The 25,603-nt window shown below is 40.3% G+C and overlaps 1 protein-coding gene across 11 annotated transcripts in view; it reads right to left on the bottom strand.

Moving 5' to 3' along the window:
* PTK2 (protein tyrosine kinase 2) overlaps nucleotides 1-25,603 on the bottom strand; it is a 189,336-nt gene that overhangs the window by 107,874 nt on the left and 55,859 nt on the right. For 4 of the 11 annotated variants that reach the window (XM_053976616.1, XM_053976608.1, XM_053976529.1 and 1 more), the window contains exon 1: nucleotides 23,182-23,259. The exons of 1 other annotated variant lie outside the window; for it this stretch is intronic. In XM_053976616.1, coding sequence (XP_053832591.1) covers nucleotides 23,182-23,227 — 46 coding nt within the window. In that variant the 5' untranslated portion in view covers nucleotides 23,228-23,259. Of the gene's footprint in view, nucleotides 1-23,181; nucleotides 23,261-25,603 lie in introns of those variants that run through there. 6 more of the 11 variants (XM_053976559.1, XM_053976541.1, XM_053976550.1 and 3 more) reach the window with 2 other exon arrangements.

Below are 25,603 nucleotides of genomic sequence, written 5' to 3' on the forward strand. Positions count from 1 at the left end.
CTGAGCTCCTGTAATGCCTGGCTGCCCCTCAGAGCTTCAGCCATCGCCCTGCCACCTGCCATGGTGCTGTGCTGACCTCCCAAAATACTGGCTCAAAAAACTATTGGGGGGGGGGGGGGTGAGGGGAAATCAAAACAAAAACCCAGGTGATTTGGTTTTCAGGACTGGCTTAGTTCCATGCCAGAGCTGCCTGAAGCTGCTGGACAGGAAGAGAAGCAGAAGCAGCAGCGATCAGGGTGAGGGAGAGCATCTCCCCTCCAGCAGCAGCTGTGGTAACACCAGCCACGGTCAGAACACGCCATGAGCTCAGCTAAGAGGAATTAGCACCAGCAATATCAAGGCTTGGAATCTTCAGATTGGAGATAACATTTTCGAGGTTGAAACCCGGACTGGAAGTCTTAAGCATCTATCTAATTCAGACCCACCAGATAAAGAAGAAACAACAGCCCATCTGGGCAGGATGTCTTTACCTTATGAATAAATGGTTGAATTGCATTCATCCAAGGGAAGGGTAGGAACTTACACAGGACAGACAAAAGGCCTCTGATGTCCTGCCCTCAAGGAAAATGGCAAGAGAAGCCAAGGAGAAGCTTCTCCCAACACTCCCCCAGTGTCTGACCCTTGAGAGACTTCCCTTACCTGCCAGAGTTTCCTATCTCTGTGAAAACTCAAGAAATCACTACAGCTTTATTGTTCCTCTTTTCTGGCCATCAATACAAATGCATTAATCCAATCTTAAGCCCACACTAAAGCCCCTCCTCCTCCTCACCTCTCATGAACAGACACAGATCTGAAAATGCCAGGAGCCCCTCAGCAACTCCTTGACTTCTCCTCACCAAAGGAGCCCGTGAGCTGTTTTTACACAAACATTGACTTTAAAGTTGAAACAGGCACCAAAATCTCCCCTCTGGCACACTAACACCAAGACAACAAGACTGTGCAAGCTCCAATCTGCAGGACTCCTTTCCTGTAAGGTTAAAATAGCCATTGCTAAACCCCAAAGGTCCGCAGGGTAGGGAGTTTCACCAGGACAAATTCAGGCAGATGAAGCCCAACTTCCAACTGTTTGCAATGAAATTGCAGTTTTCAGGCTCAGACAAGGCCACTGCCCTTGTGCAGGATGCTCTGCATCCTTCAGAACAACCCTCAAGGTCACTGGTGAAACTGCCGAGCTTTATTTAAAGTTTACATAAGCAGACAGCAGGGAGAATTGCTACAACACAAAGCAAAAATGAGCCATTTCTTCACAGAGAACCAAAGGAATGCCTGCTTTAGTATTAATTCACCACACTCCATCCACTTAATACACACATTCATCGGGTTTTACGTGGCTGAAGAACAGCTATCAAGGGAGAAAAGCTATTGGGGAAACACCAAACCAAGCATTTAGATGTCTAGCCATAGGCTTAAATATGGACAATCTACACCCCTTGGGAGCAGCAAACAGGAAAGCAATACAAGACTACACACTGAAGTGCTCTTACAAGGTGTCATTTCAATGGACAGGCACAACACTATTATAATGTTTCCATATTCATCAAAATGTGGAATTAGACATCAGACTGACAGTACTGGATATGGGGTCAGCTTTCACAAGGTTATATTTCACAGAGGTTTTTCAAAGTAAAACAATCCCCTCCACAAAATTAGAATAGCAGTTTTCCTTCAGAATTTGATCATCACTGGTTCCTTACAACTTCTTTTAAAAAGCCCAACGTTTACTTTATGAAACAGCAATAAATCTGATAGCTCCAGGTATAGAACCACATGCCATATCTCTGGTTATGGACCTGTTAACATTCCCATTAAAACCAGCCCCTGGGTTTGAGCTTGTAATATGACTGTAAAACTCTGCCCCAGGCCAAAACTTTGTAAAATACAGCTGCTGTTAAACAACTATTTTACAAGAGCTGACGGGTTGTTTTATGATACAAAGAAAGCTCAGATAACAACACCAGGATGCTTATTTGGGCTGTTCTAAATTCAAACCAGACTGGTGTGTAATGCTGCAATTACACATCTCAGTTTAAATGAGCAGCTTTAATCCTCTTGGTATTAAACAGACAGGTAGTGTGTGCTACCATGGGCCAGAAACAAACTACAGTCAACTAAAAGAAGGCAGATTTAGATAATATATAAATCAGAAATTTTGGACAAAGCAACCTGGTCTAGTGGAAGGAGCTCTTGCTCATGGCAGGGAAGTTGGAACTAGATGGTCTTCGAGGTCCCTCCCAACCAAAACCATTCCATGATTCTATGACTTAATTCTACTGTATTTTATTGGATCTTGTGGTGTAAAAAGCTAATGGTCTAAAGTCAAGCATGGTCAAATTTCTTTGTATGCAAGGCTATGTGCCAGCAGCCCTTAGAGCTTCCAAGAGGAAAGACTATTGTTCTCCCAGTGCTTGCACTTCAGAGAAATCCCTGTGATTTCTCAGTAATGTCAAGGACTATTCCAAGACTGGGGGAGGAGCAAAGCAAACCAGCCCTGGCCTGGCGATACTGACTGAGATGCTGCAGTTGTTACCAGACTACACTACAAGAGGTATTATTGCTCAGATGGTTTTCTTTACTGTGGTGGGAGTATCTGAGATTCAGGCAAGTTGAATCTGTCTAGAAGTCATTTCCTCTCAATGTGACTCCGCCTGACACATTCCCACTTTTGCTGACTATATCAGAAACAAAGTCAGTGTTATGACTTCCAGTAGCACAATCAAAGTTCTAAGTCACGTTTCACTATGAGCTTTGAGTACTCAGAAATTAAATAATTTCCACTAACGAGACAGTCAAAAGTCATTAAAAAAATATTTAAATCAATTAACTGCAAATTGGTTAATAAAGTGATAGTAGAGTCATCTCACAAGGAAAATGGTTTCAATGCAAATAATGTCTTCAACATCAGCAATTTGATAATAAAAAATAATTTAAAAATAAGCAACACTTTCTCTTATTAGTGTTGGCTGATGGCCAACAATGCAGTGCTAACAAGTTCATATTACAAGGAACCAAGCTGTAATTATTCTCATTATTCACACTGTGACTCCACACTGTCCACATTGTTTGTAGATACCATGAAATCTCATTATTATTTAACCTCCACATTCTGATCCCCATCTTAGGCCTGAAGGCATCAACATCTATGAGCTAAAGCCCCTTCCAGGTGGCATTTCTGCAAAATAACTTGGTCCATCTAAATTCAAACCTATACAAATCTGAAAGAATCTATAAAATCTATTAGAAAAGTTAAGAATCTATAAAAATACAGTAAAAATTCAGAGTTCATTTCATTCTGTGGTCCTGGTGTAAATAATCCTTCTGCCAGATTTAAAATACTTTCAAATATTACAATTATTAAAGTTAATAAAAGCCTTTAGATTGCTTGCACCTTTGACAAACAATGTTGCTTTTCTGGACAGACTGACTGGAAAGCAGCTTTCCAGAGGACCTGGATGTCTTGGTGGACAACAAGTCAACCATGAGCCACCAAAGTGTCCTTGCAACCACCAGGCTCCTGGGCTTTGTCACCATCCTGACAAGAGAGACATGGACATTATGGACACAGTCCAATGAAGGACAACAAAAACAGTTCAGGAATTTTAGTGTCTATCATACAAGGAAAGGCTCAGAAAAATGGGATGGTTTGGCCAAGAGAAAAAAAGCCAGGGGGATCTTCCAAATGTGTATAAATACTAGTAAAGATAGAGCCAGACTGCTCCCAGCAGTGCCCAGTGAGGACATGAAGCAATGGACATGAAGGGACAAAACAGAAATTCCCATTTTAAGTATTGAGAGAGAGTTTTTACACTACACAGGAGGCTGAACACTGCAACAGGTTGCCCACCTGGAATCTCCATCTGTGGATATTCAAATCACAGCTGGACACAGTCCTGAGCAACCTGCTGTAGGCTGACCTGGCTCTGAGCAGAGGCAGAGGAGGATAAATCTCCAAAGGTGCCTTGCAACCTCTGAAATTTTGTTATTTGGAGATAAAAACTAAATTAAGGACTTATTTCACACTCTAAAATCATAAATTATCCAGAATACATCTCACATCAGAGAGTAAACATCTCATGCATTTCAAGCTCAATCCATTTTCACAGCTTGTATTAAATCCTGCTGTAACTCACCTTGCAAATATTAACTTGACTATCTCAACCTCACAGACAGGAAAGATGTTAAGTACAAATTTAACTACGATCCCCATGACAAAGCCTGTATTTTTGGGGCCTGTGTTTAGAATCAGCACATTGCTGACTTTTGGTATTCCATCACCTGATATAAACACATCCACACCACAGCAGAGAAGCAGCAAACGTGCCAGGTGTGTAACAAGTCCTTTTTGCATTTCCTTGATGTCAACATCTTGTTGCACATTTAAGGATGAAACCTGGAGAAAACCATTAGGTTTGTGATTTCACATTAGGGACATATGCAGAAAGAAAGGAGAAGGGCTATTTTTTTTCCTTTTATCATCAGTTTAGCCTTCAAATACATTCAGTCATTTCAGCTATTTCCATAAGTCACGTTGGAATGTCCCTGTTTGTTCCCTGCTGAGTTTATTTTTCTTGTACTTCTTCTTTCAGCTAATGCTGATGTTCAAAAGCAGAAGAAAAAAGGAGCAATCCTTTGTTCCACTTTACCCTGCCTTTCAGCTATGTTCACTGTTTTTGGTAATATTTGCTATGACTACATCCAAGAACACATTTATTTATTTATTTCTCTTGATGCCTCTTTTTAATCTCTTCCTGGTCACTGCTCTCCCCCTACTCCTCCAAATTTATGCACTTTTAAGTGTAGTATTTGTAGCCAAAAGCATTTATCAAGGCTGTCAGGTCAAAGTATAAAGTCAGATACATTAAACAATTTTAAAATCAAGTTCTTAGTACCTATTTTAGCCTAAATCATCTCACCAAGTACTTCACTGTATCAGTATGAAATAGAAAAACAGCACTGGCAATTCCATTTTTTTCCCCTCGGGGAATATTGCCTGAACAGTTAGTAAATCTATGTCTCAATACAGTTCAAAGATAATACAGACCAAAGTCAAAACAAATTTAGCAATACAAATTGCCAATATGGGAACATTTATTTCAATTATAACAATGTTTCAGGAGATTAAACGTTCAAGGGAGCATGAAGGAGGAATTCAGAGACAGCGTGAACTACAAGACCCACATGAAGCAAAGCAATATGACAATCCTGGGCCTGTAAATGTAAGACTAGTATAACTCACTAGAAATCAATAATAAAAATATAAATAAATAAATGTATCACCTAAATTAAATGAAACAATGGCATATTCCCCATACAGCTGCTATGGACAAAGGCTGCTGAAGAACTCAGAGTGGATTTTGCCGAGTGCCAAAGAAACAGTAGCTGTTACTGGGGTAGCTGCACCTTGGGATGAAGGGACTGAGAAAATTTCAGGGGACTGACCAATGGTTAAACGACTGTCCTGTCAAGCAGCAATTTTCCAAATGTCCCAAGATGTACTCATCTACCCTGCATTCAAAGCACCACCCATCCTTCTCACTAAAAATCCCACAGGATTAAGTCCTAATGTACCTTTAAATACTCAGTTTAACCCAATTTTATTGTAGCATTACATAATCTGCGCTATCAGCAATTCCCTTTGGAGTCAGCACCGTTTTCTATTTTTAATATTAAAAAATTAAACAGTGAGGAAACATCAGTTGTGTTGGGAATACAAGAAAATCAATGTCTGTACAAGCTTTAATTAGAACACAGTATCCAGTTAGATACTCGCCTAATTTCTCAACAGCACTCTGAACTTTCACTGTGGTCCCTTGGCACCACTGAAATTCAAATAAACACTAATCTCCCCTTGCATTTTCTATTGCTTGCTTCTAGGAAGCTCTAGAGAATTAGAGGGGTGCACTTTTATTTCAAAAGGCAGCAGAGAAATGAGCAAGGAACAACTGTGCCATTTTAAAATAAAGATTTAAATTAATTTCTATGTATTTTGAAGCTGCAGTACTTGTTGGCAGCAGCTCTTCCTACAAATATTGAATTAAGAGACTGAAGGAAGCTGTATGAATTCAAATAATATTTTCTAACACTCCTGTCTGAAATACTGCTCCAAGGAGGACCCACATAGCCCAGCTCTTCTTCCAAACAGCTTTAGAAGCAAATACAAGCAGAGAGAGTTTACTGTCCTTCTAAAATAGTATAAACTAATGAGAACTGGTGAAGATGCAAGTGTGCTTCTCCAAAATTAAAAATCAGAAGTGTCTGGAACTAGAGGCAGCTGAGGAGAGCCATGAGGTATCCTGGCTATGCACCATCAAGGTTTAACACATTTGGCTTTGGCCACCTTTCGATTTTACCTGGGATTTCCTGGTTTTATATTACTGAATGACACCACCCCAGCCTATAATTCAAAATGTTCCAACTATCTTTTAATGTTTAACCCCCTTTAATAATTTTAACCGTCAGATAAAAGGCACTTAAGTGCTCAGGAGGAACAGCATGACAACAGCCTTCAATGGCCTATTACAAAATTCAATGACCTGTAAAAAGTTTTCCTTAGGCCTATTCTGGCTCAGGTGTTTTTCAAAGGCAGAAACAACAGCCTCTGGTATATAGGTAGAAATGAAGAAATACGTGATTTTTTACTAAGCAGATAAACATACACTCTATGGACCATTTCAAGATTTTTATTAAAAATAAAACAAAAACCAAGAAGACATAATAAAGCCTTAAAAAGGCAATTTAAAAAAACCTCATCCACTCCAAAGAGATCATCAGGGCCCTCTTCAGAGTTCTGGACTCAACACCAATGATTCCATTCTGCTTTGTATCAGAACACAATTTATGGATTCCATACCAGGGCTTTCATCCCAGGTGGATGCCCCTGACATGCTGTGTAGGGCTGAATCCAAACCCAGGACTCACCACCTCACTGCAGCTGGAATTCTCCCTTGGACATGGTTCCCACACTCTCCAGAAAAATAGGGACTTCTGTACTGTGCACTGCACAGCAAACAGGAAGGGCATTCAAGGCTTTTGCTCTTTTTCATCCCGATGAAGCTGTGAGGTTTCTTGTGGGGTTTTCCAGAGAATGCATCATTAAATCCCTGACTAGAACCATCAACACTGAAAAGCTCTGAAAATTGGCATCATCCAAGAAAACACCTTTGGTGTCCACCCAAAGCATTTTTCAGTCTTTTACCTTCAATCTACTAACACAGGGCTACTGAAACTTTCTTGAGTTTAGATTAACTAAAGCATGTCTAATATACCACAGGTCCTGAAGTTCAACATTTATGCTGTACTGAGAAATAAGGAATTCACAATTTTAAGGGAAAGCTCTCACTTAAATAACTTGATAACAATATAAAGTGGGGTCAGAATGTGTGTTTTGGGGGTTTCCTCAACCCGCAATAAACAAAGAGGAGTCAGACAACAGTTTACCAAAGAAATGTTAGAAAAACAAATTCATTTTTCCTAGAACCATCTCCAATATGTATGTCTAAAAATTTGGCTTTGCATGAGACACAAATGACCAAAAGGGTTAAAACTTCTGAGCTGAAGAAGCTAACAGCAGCAATTAGACCATTCTACTTACAACTGAGTCACTACTTCCTGAAGTTTGTAAACTAGGGGAAGAAAGCCATTCCAACTGGTCTTATCCAGCTGAAATACATTTAATTCAGGGCTTCCTTCAAGAGAGTTCTCTCAAAGTGGAATTTAGTATTTAAAAGGATAAAATATTTGGTCTGTGGTAGAAAAATTAATTGGAACCTGGAAGAGGTGGGTTCAATCCCCTAAAGCAAGACAAGCTTCAGTACAATTAAGCTTCCTCAGTTTTGTCACTTCCAATTGTGAAAGGAATCATGCAGGAACACACAAAAATAATCAATCACAGTACATATGGCACCATTTTCATCTCCTCTCCAACCTCCCCTGACAGGAGTCATCCTGGGTCAAAACCTCATCATGCTTTGCAACACATGAGTTACAAATACAACAAGCCTGTGCCAAAACCCACATCAGCCTCTTCCACTAAAGCAACTGTTTGGGTTGCTCCACTAATCCATCTCATCCCACCTGAGATAACCCAGACATTTATTTGTTACTGGCAGTTATCTAATTTCAAACGACAGGGAGTGGAGTCAGAAATATCAGAAATATCTAATTCATCTGCTATACATTTCAAAACCGGAAGTAAAATTGAGTCTTTGCAGGTTCTGTGACAGCTCATCCGTGGTGAATTAGCACAGACACAAGCACAGACCCAGCAGCGCTGAGGTCCCAAACCACCAGCGTGAGTGTATCCTCATCATGGCAGGGGAGCAAATGAGACAGGGGTAACTGGTTTTACATCTCCATGGTGGAGAAATTCAGGCACTACTGAAGGCATCAAGTAAGCAGGTTTCACAAGCCCCACAATAATTTACTGCACCTTTTTAGAATCTATTTGATCATGGACAGGTATTAAGTAAGAAGCTCATAAAGATGCAACTTACTTTACAGTGCACTTTTCTTCTATTCAATTATTTCCCTGGAAACAATAAATCAATTCCCACCATCACAGTGATGAAACATGCAATTTGTGTGCAACAATCTCACCATTTGCAGCAACAGCAGGTGGTAATAAATTAAGTTGGTGTTACACAAACAAGACACCTCCATAAGCTAACAGCACACACATAGAGATTATCAATCCATCCCCCTTCAAGTCTCCATTAGAACATGCAGGAATATTAACTGGAGAGGGGAGATGCACTTGAACATGTGCAGTTTTTAAATGCTGAATTGACTTGGCCTGAGAACACAATCCAAAAGGATCTGGCAATTAAAACACCTTTGCACATGAGCTTCAGGAAGCAGAGATCTTACATATTTGCAATTGGTGCTCTTAATATGCTTGAATTTATTTTCAAATAAATACTTCAAAGTAACTAGAGAGAAAATAGAAGAACAATCTCCTTCAGCAAGGAGTGTGTGTACTCTAATATGTATGAAAATATTTCTGTACAGAACCTGAATGGTGGTGTGACAATACACCTTCCACACCACAAACATGCAGCAGGTCAGAGGTAGCTAGCTGGGTCAGAAGTACCTGGAAACACTTAAAACCCTACACAAACTGAACAGGAGCAAACATTAGGAAAAACTGCACAAACTGATAAAAATATGAAATATTCTAAACAAAGAATACAACATTTCATCAGATTACCAATTTTAGCCTGAAACTGGGTCTTTGGGATCTTTGTGACTTGGAAGACGTTCTGTTAATGCTTACTAAAGGCAAGGGGTGGGTGTCTTCAGCATCACACAACCCCTTGCCAGCAGAGAATTATGGATTAAGTTTTTTCTATTTTAGCCCCAAGGTTCAACAGAAAAGTCAATGGAATTTCCAGAACATCTTCTGCACCTAAAAAAGGCAGGACTCCAGATGAGAGCTTGATCGGTATTACAAGATCCACGTGGATGGATAAACTGATATTAAAAGATTCTCTAAAAATCTCTAATGCAGTGGATATTGAAGAAACATAAGGACAGGCTGTAGACAACAGTCATGCTCACACAGTCTCCTGAGAGAGTCACAAGTAGGAGATGCTGTCCAAAGAGACTGAATCACTGATGGGTTAAATTATTTTTACATTTAAGAACATCCATAAAACCTTACTTTTTGCCTCTTGTTATTGAAGCTGAAATACAGAATTATGGAATGGTTTAGGTTGGAAGGGAGCTTCAAGATCATCTCATTTCAACCCCTGCCATGGGCAGGGACACCTTCCACTATCCCAGGTTGCTCCAAGCCCCATCCAGCCTGGCCTTGGACACTTCCAGGGATGGGACATCCACAGCTTCTCTGGCCAGCCTGTGCCAGGGCCTCACCACCCTCACAGGGAAGAATTTCTTCCTAGTATCTAATCTAAACCTTCTGTCCTTCATCTTAAGGTGGTTCCCCCTCATCCTGTCACTCCAGGACCTTGTCCCACATTCCTCCCCAACTCTCTTCTAGCCCCTTCAGGCAGTGGAAGGGGCTCCAAGGTCTCCCTGGAGCCTTTTCTTCTCCAGGTTGAACAGCCCCAACTCTCCTGGTCTGTCTCCATAGCCAAGGTGCATCAGACCCATTATCAACTTAATGGCCTCCCCTGGATTTGTTCCAAGGGTAAAATATAACCCTTGGGGCTTCCAAAAAGCTCAAATGAAAATACAGATATGCAGCTTTGGCAGCTTTCCCATAGACTACATCTATCCAGTCAATAGATGCCAGTGCAAGATGATGATGTCCATGCTTAGAAAAGCCTGAAATCAAGTCAGAAAACTAACAGAAGTCAAATTAAATTTTTGTTATAGAACAAATCAGAAAAATAAACAACCCTATAAAAAAAGCCCATCCATGAACACATCCAAAGAGCCTACACTGTATATTCTGATCCTTTAAAGGGTTCATATGTTTTAGAAAAAACAACAAAAACTTAGGAAATTTAAGATGTCCCATCACTCAGGCCTTATTTTTCAAGTTTTTAAAAAAAATATTTTCATGCAAACATTTTAAGTTCTCATGTATAGTTTAACATACAAATATCACTAAAGGAATTTGTTTGGTTTCTCAGACATGCCTGTGTTAGAAGCTACGAAATTGATATATGATAATTTCTGAAGACTGTATTTGTACAGAGGTTTGAGTTAATTTTTCAGAGGCAAGTACGTTGTCACGAAAGGCTGCTTCACTAACTTAATAATTTGTCCTTGCTGCTGCCAAAGCTGCAGAACAAAACTTGCTACCCCGTTTTTCCCTGCCAAGCAGTTCCTCATCTACTCTTCCCAACCATGGAGCCCTTGCTTCCCTCTGAGTCCTCCTGCTACTGCTGCTTAAATGATTTTTGAGCTGCTTTTACACATTAAGACAGAATAAATCAGTCTGGGCTTATTTTTTTCTGGTTTTGGTGGGGGTTTAGTTTTTCTTGGGGTTCACAATCTAAAACTGACACTTCTAAGCCTCTGCTGCTAAACTATTCAATAATATTTACTGATTTTCAATATCTGGTCAAGACAGAGGTGAAGAGGAAGGACAAAGAGGGGGCAGAGAGCAGGTAGGAGACAAAGAACTATTCCATTGCAATGATTAAAGAAGGCAAAAATAATTTGGTGAAAATACCAGTATTACAAATTCAAGTGTAATTTCCAACTTCAACCTTCCCTTCTCTTTTTCCTCTTTCTTTAAAGCCATTTATCAACTCTTACCTGGTACCCAGACAAGTTTGACCAACCAAATGGACAGATGTGAATAAAAAGACCAAGAATCTTTAACAGGGGCAGAAGTTGATTGAATTCTCTGGAACAGGCTAGACAAGTAAGGCTTGTTTGCATCTGATACAAGGAAGCTGATGAGCACCTGTAATTTGCACCAAAATCAACAAAACAGCTGATCATTGACTATCAGGGCACCAATCACAGGTCTCCAGCCAGGCACTGGAATTTAAAGAGGTGATAGGAACTTTTAACATGTAATGAGGTGCTTCTTTTCGACCAGAGACCAATTGAACACATGACAGAACAAGTAACTACAATGAAATGCAAAGGAAAGGTTAATTTGAGATATGCCTGGCGCAGTCAACAGCAGCATAAGCACAACTAACCTCTAATTATTTCCCATTATTTTGCAAATGTCAAAGTATGGTCTTTAAAGATGCTCAGCATTTGTCAGAAACATGATTTCATTACATTTTAATCAGCTGCAGAATATTTCACTGAGCAAGTGAGTTTCATGGCTGACAGGAATTCGACAAGAAAAGCTCACTTAAAACGCAGTTATGTTCTTCAGTCAAAGACAACACCACTCAGAGGAAAATCTGAGACATTAAGAGTTAATACAATTTGCTCTGAAGAAATGAGCTGCAAATGATTTTCACACTCCAGAAGGAAATTAGTTTTCCCACTTTAAGAGGTGAACAGAAGAATACTTTGCTAATACAAAGAAGAGTAAAGAACAGCATACTTGATGAGACTTCATGGTTTACTCTACCCCTTTAGGCAAGATAAATAAATTAAAAAAAAAAAAAAAAGCCCTAAACAAACAACCCCAAGTCACTATTTTCCACTTACTGCAATGCTACACATTTAAAAAGTTTTAAGAAAGAGCAAATTCTGATTAATTAATGGGCAAAACTAATTCCTTCTTTAAGACGTCAGTTAAAAGTGACTGAAAGCATCCCTGTTCCACCCTTCTTTGTGGAAAATGTATTTTTCACAGCAAGAACTTGAGCTGCACAGACTCTGACACTTACAGCAGAAGTGAGATAGGCACAGAAAGGGTAAAGCTGTAAGAAAAAACCCTCCAGGAACAGATCCCGGCAGGTTCTTACTGCAGAAGTGCCAGCACAGCCCAGCCTCATTTCCCCACTCGCTGTAATGATCCCCTACCACGCTCAAGGTCAGAAAGCTCCACTTCTCTCAGGACTTCTTCATCAGACTTGAGGTTTCTGGGGTCAACTTGAACTGTGGAAGACTCTTCTCGACACCAATGCATGCTCAGTTTCCTTTTTTTTTTAACTAGACAACTCAAGATTCTTCGTTGTTTTGATTACAAGGAACTCACAGCATAAAGATTTTGGAGATGTAGACAACTAATACCAAAACTAAACACAACCCTGGTTCAGTTTCTATTTACTTCACTTCTATGATATACAAGCTAATTTATTAAAAATATCTCTTATCCATTTTCCCTTGGTTATCACAATTCAGTCACAGCATTTAAAAGGACAGGACTTGAAAAAAGTTAAATTATTTCCCTGGTGTGTCTGCCTTCATTGTTAAGTTCTGTCATCTGCAATGTCTGATATTAAAAAAATCAACCTAAAATCAGAGTTGTTGCTTTTATAAACTGGACAAATGTCCAGGAAAAAAAGTTAAATACATTTTTTCCTCATTTTACCAGATGTAAGACATAAATTTAAAACTGTATTTGTTCTTTCAGAGTTTAATTTTAAAAAGACAATAAATATATTGCTGTACAGCATATATTAAACATACAGATTGATCTTGATGTTTTAAAAGGCACTTAGCAAAGATGTATACCAATATAAGGTATTTACAAAGAAATAATTTTGGATAGAATTTGTTAATTTCTATAGGACATCTTGCAGGAGAGGCTTAAATTCCATGTTTGTTTGTTTCGATGCAACAAAATTAAGATTAAAGGGAGATAACAAATTAGGCTGGGAGTATGACTATGAACATGTTGTTTTGACAGAAAGCTCTGAACTTATAAATCAAGTTATTATAACATTTATATAATCTTCTCTTACATGCTAAACAAAACAGTTCACAGTGATAAAACAAACAGCACCTCTCTGGTCTGAAATGAAAGAGAAAAAAAGAAAAAACCACAAAGTAATAATTAAAGCAAAAAATAATAGTCCATCTAAAAATTCAGGGCCAAATTACACTGTACCATCAATATCAAAGAAAATACAGGCCAGAATTAACAAATCCACAACCTAAAGTGTTCCATATCCACTTTTCTTCTTCAGTAGGGCCTTAATTCTGCAAAGCAACGCCCACCCCTATGGATTTCCAGCAGACTGGAATACACAAATGTGCTGGTGGTGAGTGCTGGAATAGCTGAGTGCACATGGATGAAGAAGGAGGAAGCATTCAGCACCTGAAAGGACCCAGCCCTATAAAATCTGCCCAGTCAGTCACAAAGGACACATTTTATGAGCAACTTTATTGCAGTGCAGGAGGCTGTCATTGAGAGAACAGAAGGGCACAGCTCACGTCCCACCTACTGCCTGATCTGGGAGATACTTTTCCTAGTAGAGAAAAGAAATAAAGCAGCACATTTTTATTCCCATTTACAACAAAACTGGAGCAACATTAGTAATGTGAGTGCAGACTGGATATACAGAGCAAGGAAAGAACTAAAGAGAAGGAAAAATATTCATGAATTTTATGGTAATAACCTATGAAAAGTTACAGATTAACTACTGCTTTGTATGATTATTGTAGGGCTAAGCATCACATGTACCACAGACAGAAACAAAACAGAAATTCATTATAATTCCCACATTAGGGAAAGGGAATGACCCTCACTTCCCAAAATGTAGCATTATTCCAAAAAATCACAACCTCTTGTTTTTGTTCCTACCACTGAACAGGAAAATACTCTCTAGATTGAGACATCAGTGACTGATTCATAAAATAAAATTATTATTCTTGGCAGACATAAAAAATTATTTTAAGTTGAGGTTTGGTGTTCTCCCTGTTTATTTTATGTCTCCAAATACTGTGCTCATACTAAACTTTCCTGAATTTCCCAATACCATGCTGAAGAAAGACAGAAGATTTGTGACTGCAAGGTTCAAAGCTGACTTCATTTCTCATTCTTCTGAGGATGCACAAGCCCTTGCAACCACACAAGTAATTTAAGACACCTGAATGTAAAAATCCTTCAGCCAGGATTTTTGACCTCTGTGAACTCATAAATACAGACCCAAGTATGATCCCATCTCACAGCCAGTTTCAAGTATGAGAGTTTTTCCCCCATTTTGATGGTTTCTTCTTGTTCCTGAGATATTTATACCCAAACCCTCCCACTGTGGTTTATTTTACTTTGGCTTGACTGTGATTTTAACATTAGAAAAACAAACTGCAGATAAATCTGGATTAAACAGAAGTGACTGGTTGCCATTGCTTTTCTCTACTGGATAAACATGAAGTGTGTTTTAACTTGCCTGGCTTTTCCTACAGGACAGAACAGGAATTGTGAACATGACCTTGCTGTGTATTCAGGAGTATCCAGGGTGTGCTTGCTCCCGATTTCAGATAATTCCCATTTCCAGCTTGTTCTCTCTCCCATCTCCAACAGTCTCTGCTCCCTCCCAGAACAGACCAGACACAGAAAAAGCACAACTATTTCCCCTTCAAATTTTAGGAATGAACAATTTCAGAGATTCCAGACTAATTTCAGCAAAAGCAATTAAGGACTTGGATAATTCTGAGTAGAAGACTACCTGAAGGATGGTTTATCACAGAAATTATTTGGCAGCCATAGGAAGTGTTCCTGTTCCTACTGTAATACCTTGGTTTTCATCAGTGTAGGACACTACTTAAACTGCCCAAATGTATCACAGCCAGAGCTGGGAAGAGAAGTGAGATGTGGCAGATAAGAGCATTACTCAAAAAGCATTTTTCATGCACCTCTAGACTGAAAAAAAAAAATTTTAATTACATTTAGATGTGCAAATTTGGTACTTCTAACATGAAGTCCAACACTATTGGTCAATACAGGTCACAGAGCTTGTTCCAGGAAAACTAAAACCAGCAAAAAGTTTAGTCAGTATCACATAAAACCAGAACCTATACAAACACCAAAATTACTCTGGAAGGAAGAAAAGTAATGGGTATTTTCCTACCGAAGACCTGATGATGCCTTGTATTCATATATTCAGTTTATATATACTGTATCTATAAAACAATATATAATATACTTTATATTTTATATTGGATACTCTATGAAATACTATGTGTATGTATTTTAAAAAATATAAAAGTAAAAACAAAATATTGAAGGGACAAATCTTTCATTTCAAGGACAGAACAGGAACAAGGAAGAAATTCTCTAGTGTGAGGGTGGTAAGGCCCTGGCACAGATTTCCCAGAGAAGCTGTGGCTGCCCCATTCCTGGAAGTGTTCCAGGCCAGGTTGGACAGGGCTTGGAGCAACCTGGGATAGTGGAAGGTGTCCCTGCCCATGGCTGAGGGGGTTGGAATGAAATGATCTTGGAGATTCCTTCCAACCCAAACCATTCTGGGATTCTATGGCAACATCCCAACTCTGTTTGAGAAAACCACAGGCAGTAAGTCCTCACAATTACAACCACAATGAAACTCCCTTAATTTTAGGTTCAGAAGCACATGCAGAAAAGTCCACCTTCTGCTAAACCTGGTTAGTTGACAAAACATTAACTTATTGACCTGACAGGCATGACTCTTATGTGCCCATCCCACTTCCGTGCCAGAGGACACTGATAGGAACAGCTCGGCGTGCAAATCTTAATTTCTTTGCCGCTCTTGTGATAAACATGACACAGGAACCAGTCCTGAACTGGGAACAGATACACAGCTCCCTGTCACCTGAGCAGTGCCTTTTCCTTCTGGGAAGGGGCTGGGACGGATATCTGCAGCACACACATGCTTGTTTGACAGGTACAGCTATATGCAACCATAAATCAGAGACCTTTTAATTCTGCCAGGATGAGTCAAGACTGCTGCAATCAAACACCTGAATGGACAAAAAGCTGCTGTTCAAGTACCTGGCAATGCAATTTGTTGCATGGGAATCATTTGTTAGGATCAAATTGAAAAGGCTGCTCTACTCCAAAGTATCTTTGTTGCAATTCTTCAGATTATCTTGACCGACCATCGTGACACAGCGAGACAAAACCCCCTTTGAGCTGAACACACTGAGATTTCAGGAACATGATTCCTACTATCTCCCCATAGGAGCAAGAACAGATCATTGCTGAGTTGCAAACATATTAGCAGAAAGGTTGTGAGAAGAGTTTAAATCCTATTGCCCCTTATCTTCCAAAATCAGCTAAGAAACTACAGAACACACCCAGTTCCTTCACACTCTCCTTCCCAGAAATAAAGATGCAACAGGACTGCAGACCATTACTCACCCTGCAATCACTTATGATGAAAATGTTCCTTGTGTCAATGACCTCTACATGGATGTTAAAGGAGAAAACTCAAACGGTATGGGAATCCATGACCAAATACTGGCAATTAAGTGATTAATTTTGCTTCATCAAGAGGTATTGTTCAAGTGAGGAAAGTCTCGTTTTACTTTTAGTAAACAAAAACAGCCAATTGAAGTAAAAAGTTCAGCTTTGAGTCTCAAAATGCCACTCTTCAGTTCATTACCCTCATCCCCTGCTGATGTGACCCTGCACAGGACGTCACTGCAATTGCTGTGAGCCACTGTCCCAAATCACAGCAGAACTGAAGCACAAACTGATTTTACTCCTGTATTTAGTCAAGATGAGGAGACTTGGGCCATGGGAAAAGCTGTTTCTCCTTAGACATTTCATTGGTAAAGCAAGGGACAACACTTCACTTGCAGATTCCAATTTAAATAGAAAGTACAAACCCCTAGTGCTTGCTGTTATGGATCTGAAATCATTGGCAGGAGAAACACTACTTCAGAACGCAGTGACAGTGCCTGGGGAGAGAATTAAGCAATCTCCCTTCTGGCAAAGTAACAAACCTCAGTTATCAAATCAATAAATGAAAAAAGGGAGTTTGTTTACAGGTTATTTTCAATAAAATGACTCAGCAGGATTGAATACACACAGAAATGCTTTTCTTAATATCTATGCTAAGCTACATTAAATATCAGAAGAGGACAATCCTACCCTCTTTCCATATGCCAATAAATACAGAATCACCCAGTGCTGGGCAACCACCAGCTACCTCCATACCTCAGCAACCCCTCAATTACCTCCATACCTCAGTAAACTCTGTCCTTGACAACCCATCAGGAAAAACTGGCACTGGCACTTCTCAACATGGATTCAACAGGAGATACTGTAGGGATCTCATTGCTTTTGCATGATGATGAAATCTTCATTAATGATACAATATTTCTGTAACTCCTCTAATCAAATACATTTATGATGTCCTGTACTTAAGCTTCTTTTAATGTAATAGTTACAAAGATATTTCCTTATGTCTGGCTTTTGTTTGTTGTGCTGGGTTATAGAATTCAGCAGCTTCTACAGGTTTCCCTACTGTATTCTTACAGTGTATAATAATCTATAATGTCTCCAGTTTTTAATAATTCTATTAACAAATCCATATCAGCTTATGAATTTAGGAATACTAGTGAGGGTTTTTTACCCAGACAATTAATGAAAAATACATACTTTCTACTGGCACATCAACATTTTTATAAGACATGAATTTACAACTATTCTATTTCAGCAACACTACAGTAAGTGAAGGATCGAGACGACCTAATACATTTCTTACAAATATAACACCAGTCACAAAAGCTCATTTCAGTACCACAGTCCTACCAATAAAAGCTTCCAAAAGAGACATTGCCCGATGAATTGCATTTGCTAAAAACACAAAAACACGTAAGAGATCATTTTTGGTATCTAATGTTGAAACACTGCAAGTGTTGCCAGGCCAACTGGGCAAACCAAATTATGCACATGTCTGTAGCTGTATTTTACATACAGAAAATAAATATACACAAACACACAATGGGAGTTGTGATAAAGAAATTTCAAATATAAACTGAATAAGAAAGCAATTAGGGCTATAAACTGGTTAACTTTTCTGCTTAATGCATCATTTCCAACAATGAAAGAGTCACTTGGGTGCCAACTTCCACACTTTGCTCTTATAGGCTTGTTTTTCAATGTTTCTTTAAAAGGATATCTCAAACATTTTGTTTTCCTTACTGAAGTTTTAGGTTTTTTCCAGGCAGCTCAGAATTTAATTCCAAGCTGGTTCACTGGCTCATTACCAGGTGCTACAACTGATAAGATCACACATCTCCATTACCCAGGGAACCGCCAAATGCTCCCCCAGCCCTTAAAACAATCACTTTCCTTTCTTGTAAAAATATCTCAAGCTCCATCTTCCATTCCAGTCGTCTTTGTATACGGAGCAATCACCCCAGTGGGAATGCAGCAGACTCCCGGAGCTGCATAGCTCCTGTATTTTTAAGAATATTGAGCTACCACACGCTGTGCTGTAACACTGAAGAGGAGAACCCCCCTTGCTTTTCCAGATTATCTTCCACCTTTAAATATATACAGGCATATCAGGAATATGATACTCTGAGCAATCCAATCTAGTGGAAGGTGCCCCTGCCCATGGCAGGGGAGCTGGAACTAGATAGATCTTTAAGGTCCCTTCCAGCCCAAACCATTCTGTGATTCTATCAACTTTTTGCCTTTGAGAATTAGTGGTTTGATGAGACAAACGTTATTTTTCTTCTTTCTATAAAAACCTCCCAAAAAAACCCAGGAACTGAAGAGATGCTCTTCATGGTTTGCAAGCCTCATAGCTCAAGAAGCTACAGACTTATTACAAAGTTTAACAAAAATTTAGGCAAGATCACCATTCAGAAGGAAATGGCCAATGTAGTCCATGTGGTTAGGCAACAACAGACTGTCAAATGACAGACCAGACTTTTCCTAGTTGTTTTCCCCTCAGACACCAAGGGAAAAGCACTTAATGTCACTCCTAAACTACACCTATAGAGCAAAGAAAAAATTCAAGAGCAGGTGCTTCCCTCCAGTAACTTCAACTGAAGCTCACTGAGAAGATGCAGCAGAACACTCATACAAACAGAATAGTCTTTTTCCTTTCTATACACAATTATATTTCCATGCTACATATACAATGTCTGTGTCAAAGAAGCAGAGTATCTTGCTTAAGAGATTATTTACCTGCCTACAACCTTCACAGTATCAGCAATTTCCCTTATTCCATTTTCTATGACCACCTATCACCTAAAAACCTAAGGGCCTGGTGGATTGAAAGTTATCACTCTGTCAGCAAAACAGCAGAGATTTATGACATTGAGATGAAGGAGGAACAGCTCTGACCTCTTCTCTTATGCATCCAACAATCTTGCTTATATTCAACACATGACCAGCAGGTCCCATCTGAAAACACCCCCCCCAATCAGCAGGGCTCACAAAAAAACAAACCCACAACATTTAACTTGGAAATGCTTCTCTCTTTAAAAAAAAGATTGCAACATCTGCGATAGGGTAGAACTCTTTCTCAGCAGATGAAATGCATTTCACAACACAGGTTAAAATTTTTAATATTTATTCTAATCAAGACCAGGGTTTTGACTGAATTTGGCTTAATTTTTTTAAGCCAGTATAGACTTTCCATGCTCATTTGAATGGCTGAGTTCAAGGACTGTGATCACCCTGCAGTAACAACTCACGTGGCACATTGAATTACATCAATTAATTGTTCATAAACGACTAAACAGAGCTCCTCTGGAAGATATTCAAGAAACTTCCTCCTCTTTGGGGTGGATAATTCACAGACCTATAGCAGAGCTGCTCAACTACCCTTGGCTGTCACGTTCACACTGCTTTCACCCAGTTATTGCATAAGGTTAAAATGGCAGGAATTCACAGGAAACACAAGAAAAAAGTTCACCAGCAAAAGTATCTAGGTCGAAGTGTAATACATTACACTATTAATGATTTTAACAAATTTCAGAGATGCTAGTGAAAAGTCTTTAATGATCCATTACTACTTTCTAGTCTGTTACAGGCAGAAAGGAAACGTCCCAGAATGATACCAGCACAAAGTTTCAGCACTTAGCTGGAAAAGGAGTGGTGACTGCTCAGGGATCAAGACACCCGCTTCAACACCCCCCGAAGTTGTAAATGAGCTTGAGGATGATTAGTCCACAAGACATCAAATTACTTAATGAGAGGGAGGAAGCAGCCAAAAATGTCTTACTCCTATCCTGACTAAAGTAATACAGACTTACTGAGAAGAAATATGCCAGCAACGAAGTATACGCTTTCTCTTCATTCACCCATCAGAATACTCTCAAATCTGGAGTGTGCAGACCCAGACGAAATTATTCAATTCAGTAACACCAAGATTAGATTTAGATGTGGAGAGGAGGCAAAAGAACAACAACACAGATTTACGCAAATACTTTCTAAAGCAAGCAAATATCTTATTCTCTGTAGCAGTCCTACAGACAGAACCAGAGAATTGGCTGCAATTAGGTCATCCCATGCTATCGCTAAGAAGATTTGACGATTTCAGATTTAAGAACGCTAAAAAAAAGTGTGTATGAACACAGACTCACTGAAATATTTCAAAGCCTTTTCAAAGAACAAACATTTGCTGAGATCACACCTGGTACAATGAAAGCTCAATCTGTCCCATTCAAAAGAGAACAGAGCACTTAGAAAGAAGTTATGGATAATAAAACATACACATCAAGATCCCATTTTAAGACATTATAAAATACTTAAAAGTTTTATCAGTTTTTGCTATAGGTAACCTGACACTTCAACAGAAAAACCAAAGCGGCAGAATAAAGACATCAGAACTAAATGGTTCTCTCATTAATATATTACCTTTCTTGGACTGCAGATATCTCACAGCCCTTATCAAAGTAGGCCAGATCCGTCTCATTTCCCTAAGGTTAAGCCGGTGAACAGTACACAAAGTAATCATCGACTAAGGCATGGCCACCATTCAATGACAAATATAGCTCAAGCTATTTCTCATCTGTCCTATTTTTTTGGGAGGCTGTGATGAAGCTTTTTCTAGAAATCATCACAACTGGCAGCTGTGAAGATCCTGGTGCCTTTGTCCTTTTATGCAACCCCTGGTGTCCCCCTTCTCCCCCCAACAGGAATAACAAGAGATTACAGGGCTGCTCTCCATATTTTGGGGCAGAGGGGATGGACAAGCAATCTCCCCTGAAGTTATGTTCTGAGAACACAGGCGACGAGAGGAAGAGGTGGGATAATTTTTCATTCATTTTAGTTGCTGGAATGGGTGGGGGGGAATCAATACCTTTTATCATGACCCAATGCAGCCATCCCCAGCCCTGCTGGGGCGTCCTCTGGGACCGGAGTAGCGGGGAGAAACTGATACCTCAATAGTAACCAGCCTGAACAGCAGATGGCAAAAGCTTGCTTTTGCTTTCAGAAAATTCTTCTTCCCTACTTTTAAAAGTTACTTTCTGGGAGGTACCTTCATCCTGACCCCACTACAGTCCAAGTAGATGAATCCCAATTTCATCTAATACTTCTGTTATCCAATTTATGACACACAGAGCTGGTATTGTTGTTACCCCTTTACGGTAAACAAGTTTTACTAAAAGCAAAGGACACTCTGTATTAGCTTTGTTTCCAGCTACCGTTACTCATTGTTTACTAAATATCATTCCCTAGTGAGCTGACAGGTTCTGCACTTCATGAAACCAGGGTGTGGTGTTGCAACTTCTCCCATTTCTAAGTCGTTTCTATTCTATGTGCTACAATATGTCAATGTATGGCAAGAACTAGTTTAGCCTGAATATTTCTGAAAGGTGCAGAAAGCAGGCAAGACAAAGACAGTGTTAAATGCTTCTTCGTGTGCCCTCCTAATCATTAGACAATAAAAATTGTAAATAAATTTAAATATTTTTTCAAGACAACTAATCAGCAGCTATGCCTATCAAATCCTTAGTTCGGATACGTTTGCCCTGTACTTCTGAAGTAACTGGCTGTCCGTGATCCAAGATTACAGTGACGCAATACTTCACTGCCAGTTTCTCTTCCAAAAAAGAAAGTACATTGAAATGAAAGCAAGCAAGAGGAAGGTTATGCTTACAACCAGCAACATTCAACTTTTTACAGTTGTTTTCCATCTAAGGAAGATTTGATTCTTTGGCTACTAACAGAACTTCGACCTTAATCCCTGTAAACTCACGTCCACAACTTCAGTATACAAATAACGTCCAGATGATAATACAATAAATACTAAAGTCTTGGGGTGCAAATTAGATTAAGATTATCACGTGAATGAGTTTCCCATGTCCATCTAACTATTGTTAAGCATCAATTTCAGGTCCAACCCTCTCATTGTAATAAATTCATGCTCTGTGGCTACTTATTGTCTCAGTTTGGGGGTGGACAATAGGGGTGGCAAATTCGGAGACATCAAATAAAAAGATCTAAGTCTTCCACTGTAAACGCTCCCTACGATCAGGATCAGACACTTAAAAACTACTTCTTCTAAAAGGTGAGTGAAAGCAGAATCACGCTCGCAGCGGCTTCAAACATACAAAGATCACAAACAAAGACGTCAGATCCTCAAATCAGTGCAAGTACAAACCAAACAGCTCAAGCGCTCTTTTCATTTCAAATCATTCTTAAAGGCAGAGAGAGGGAAAAAAAAAAAATCCCGAAGCATCCCAGCTGTCAGGTGAAGCAGCTCCTGCAGAGGGGCAGCTCCGCACTGCAAGCGCATGACCAGAATACTTATTTTTTCGCTTGGCTTTGATAGGAAAAAAAACCATAGAACCACAGGTGGCAAAACGTTAAATTAAGAGGGAAAGAGAAATGCATACAGATACATACATACATACATATAGATATATATATATATGTACACATAAAAAAATAAAAGGTCGGAGTACCTTTAGCCCAGCACATGGGGAATGGGCTGCAGCCGCTTTTCTCCATGCAGCCCGCACCTGCCCGCCTCGGGGGCTGCTGCCCGGCCACCTCCAGCAGCCACATACACAGAGCGTGCTCGCTGCCGGCCAGCTCCGGCACACAATGTCCCGATTCAGCGCTCCGGGCTCCTGCGGGGGGAGGCTGGAGCCGCCTGGACGTGCCGGATCCCGGGGAGAGGAGGGAGCCCCGGCCCTCCCCGGGGCGGTGCGGCTTCACCTGGCTGCGGGGGGAGCGCGGTGCCCCGGCCCGCCCGGGGCTCCAGCGCGCTCCGCTGCGGGGGAGCCGAGCCGCTGCCTCATCTCCCCCCGCCCCGGAGCATCATCCACCTCCTCGTCCTCCTCCTCCCCGGGAGCGGTGCCGAGGCGGAGTGAGCCCTGCGGAGGAGGGCGGGCAGGGGTGGGAGGCGATTACCCGGCTGCCATTAATATGCTAATCCCCGTCTGCTGCCCGCGCCCGGCAGTCTCCGGTTCACCCTCTGCGCAAAGACAGAGCGCTGGAAATGCCGCCTGGCCCGGCTGCTGACCGGCCTCGCTTCGCCGCCGCTGATGTTCCTGTTCCCGGCTTCCCCGCACCGCCCCTTCCCTGCCGCACCGCGTTTTGCCATCGCTTTTACACATTTGCTGTGTCCGCTTACCGACACAAGCACCACGCGTCCTAAATGCGCAAAACTTCCCTCTAAGCGCACGGGAACTTCCCTATAAGCGCTGGAGAACTTTCCCAAACTTCAGCAGGAATTGGGGTCACACCCTCCATCAGCACTTGCCTCACTCCACGAGATTATGGATGGAAGAAGCCTGGCAGTGCTGCTTTGCCCTGAAGAATGAATATCGCAGCCCACGCCAGTCCTTAGTCAGTGCCACATCCAGCCCCCTCTAAACCCGGAGCTTCTTTATTTATTGACTTCTCATCAGAAGGCAAAGGTCACCTCACACATTCACCCCAGATGGTGAACGGACTTTGTTTCTTCTTAACTTTGTAGCACCTAAGACCAAAATTGCTTAGTTTTCTTTTAAAATGGTGAGTGTAAATACTGCAAAAGCCAATGTTTATAATAATCACACAACCAGGCAGAATGTGTAGATGGAAATAAAGCAAATATCCATTTTAAAGCAAAGCATTTCACAAAAATTATAAATAACTGATTCTGCTAGAACACGTATTAAAATCAACAGGAGCAAGATTCACACTTCTCATTAAAGCTCTTTATATATTCCACGGTAATCTCTTCTCACTCCCAGCCCTCAGCAGTAAGGCGTAAGGCTTATCCAAGACTAGAACCAAAAGGGAATTAATCTAAAGCCAGCAGCCTTCAACTTAACCTATCTGCCTACTTGTAGCAGCATGCACTCGTCTAGAGCATATGTTTAATTACCATTCTTTACTGCCATCTCATTTCTCAATATACTGACTGGCCTTGCAGAATTAGTGGTGTATGTCAAAATTCTTGATTAAAAAAAAAAAAAGAAGAAGAAAGGAAGCAGTAACTGCATTTAACTATTGTCTGCTTCTCTATTTAAACGAGAAAAAATATTCACTGGAAAAAAAAAAAAAAAAAAGGGAGAGAGAGATTAGGCCACAACCAGGCCCATCAGATGTTCTGCATCACTGCTCAGGCACAAAGCTCTTTCTGGGGCTGAAGAAAGCCAAAGGGAACTGAAGACATGCCTGGGTGCCTTCCTCCCCCCACCACAAAGTTTTCTGAGCCCCTCAGTGCTACACAGACAGACAAACACTTCTAGAGACAAGGTCGATTATATTTACCTTCAATAATAAAACAAAACATGCTACAGTAATATTTAAACCCCAATTATTGTAGTTGTGTGGGTACAGAAGGGGCACAGACAGGCTTGGTGGCTCTCAGGTTGACACTGCAGCTGGCAGGGCAGGAAAGCTTTCACACATCCAGCTCTGCCATGGGCTTCCTTGGCGACCTTGAGCAAGTCAGACTTGTTTCCTTAGAAAAAGGAAACTGCAGATACTTCTTCAGTTTTCCTTAAGTTGGTTTGATCTGTGCTCTAGGGTGTAAAATAGATTTTTTAAAATGTGTTTCTTCCATGAGAAGAAAATGTTTTCCAGAAAAGCAGATAAACAATATCAAGAAGTAAAAAAGGGGAAGGTCTAAATTAAATTTTATTTATGAAAACAAAACCCTTTAAGTATCAACTGGTAAGTGCATTGCCAAGGAGAGTTTTAATAGACAGAATGTGTGGACCCTGTATTCTTTACACTTTTAACAGATGAGGCTAATACAGATTATCAATCCAAATGTCAAGAGATACTGCCTGCTCATATAATACCAGTATTATATTCATTCTTCTCAAGGTCATACCTTCTTTTTTTTTCTATTAGGCTACAAAATGAAGGTGAAAACTAAGTACTTCA

This window comes from Vidua macroura, chromosome 1, assembly GCF_024509145.1.
Source record: "Vidua macroura isolate BioBank_ID:100142 chromosome 1, ASM2450914v1, whole genome shotgun sequence".
Lineage (NCBI taxonomy): Eukaryota > Metazoa > Chordata > Aves > Passeriformes > Viduidae > Vidua > Vidua macroura.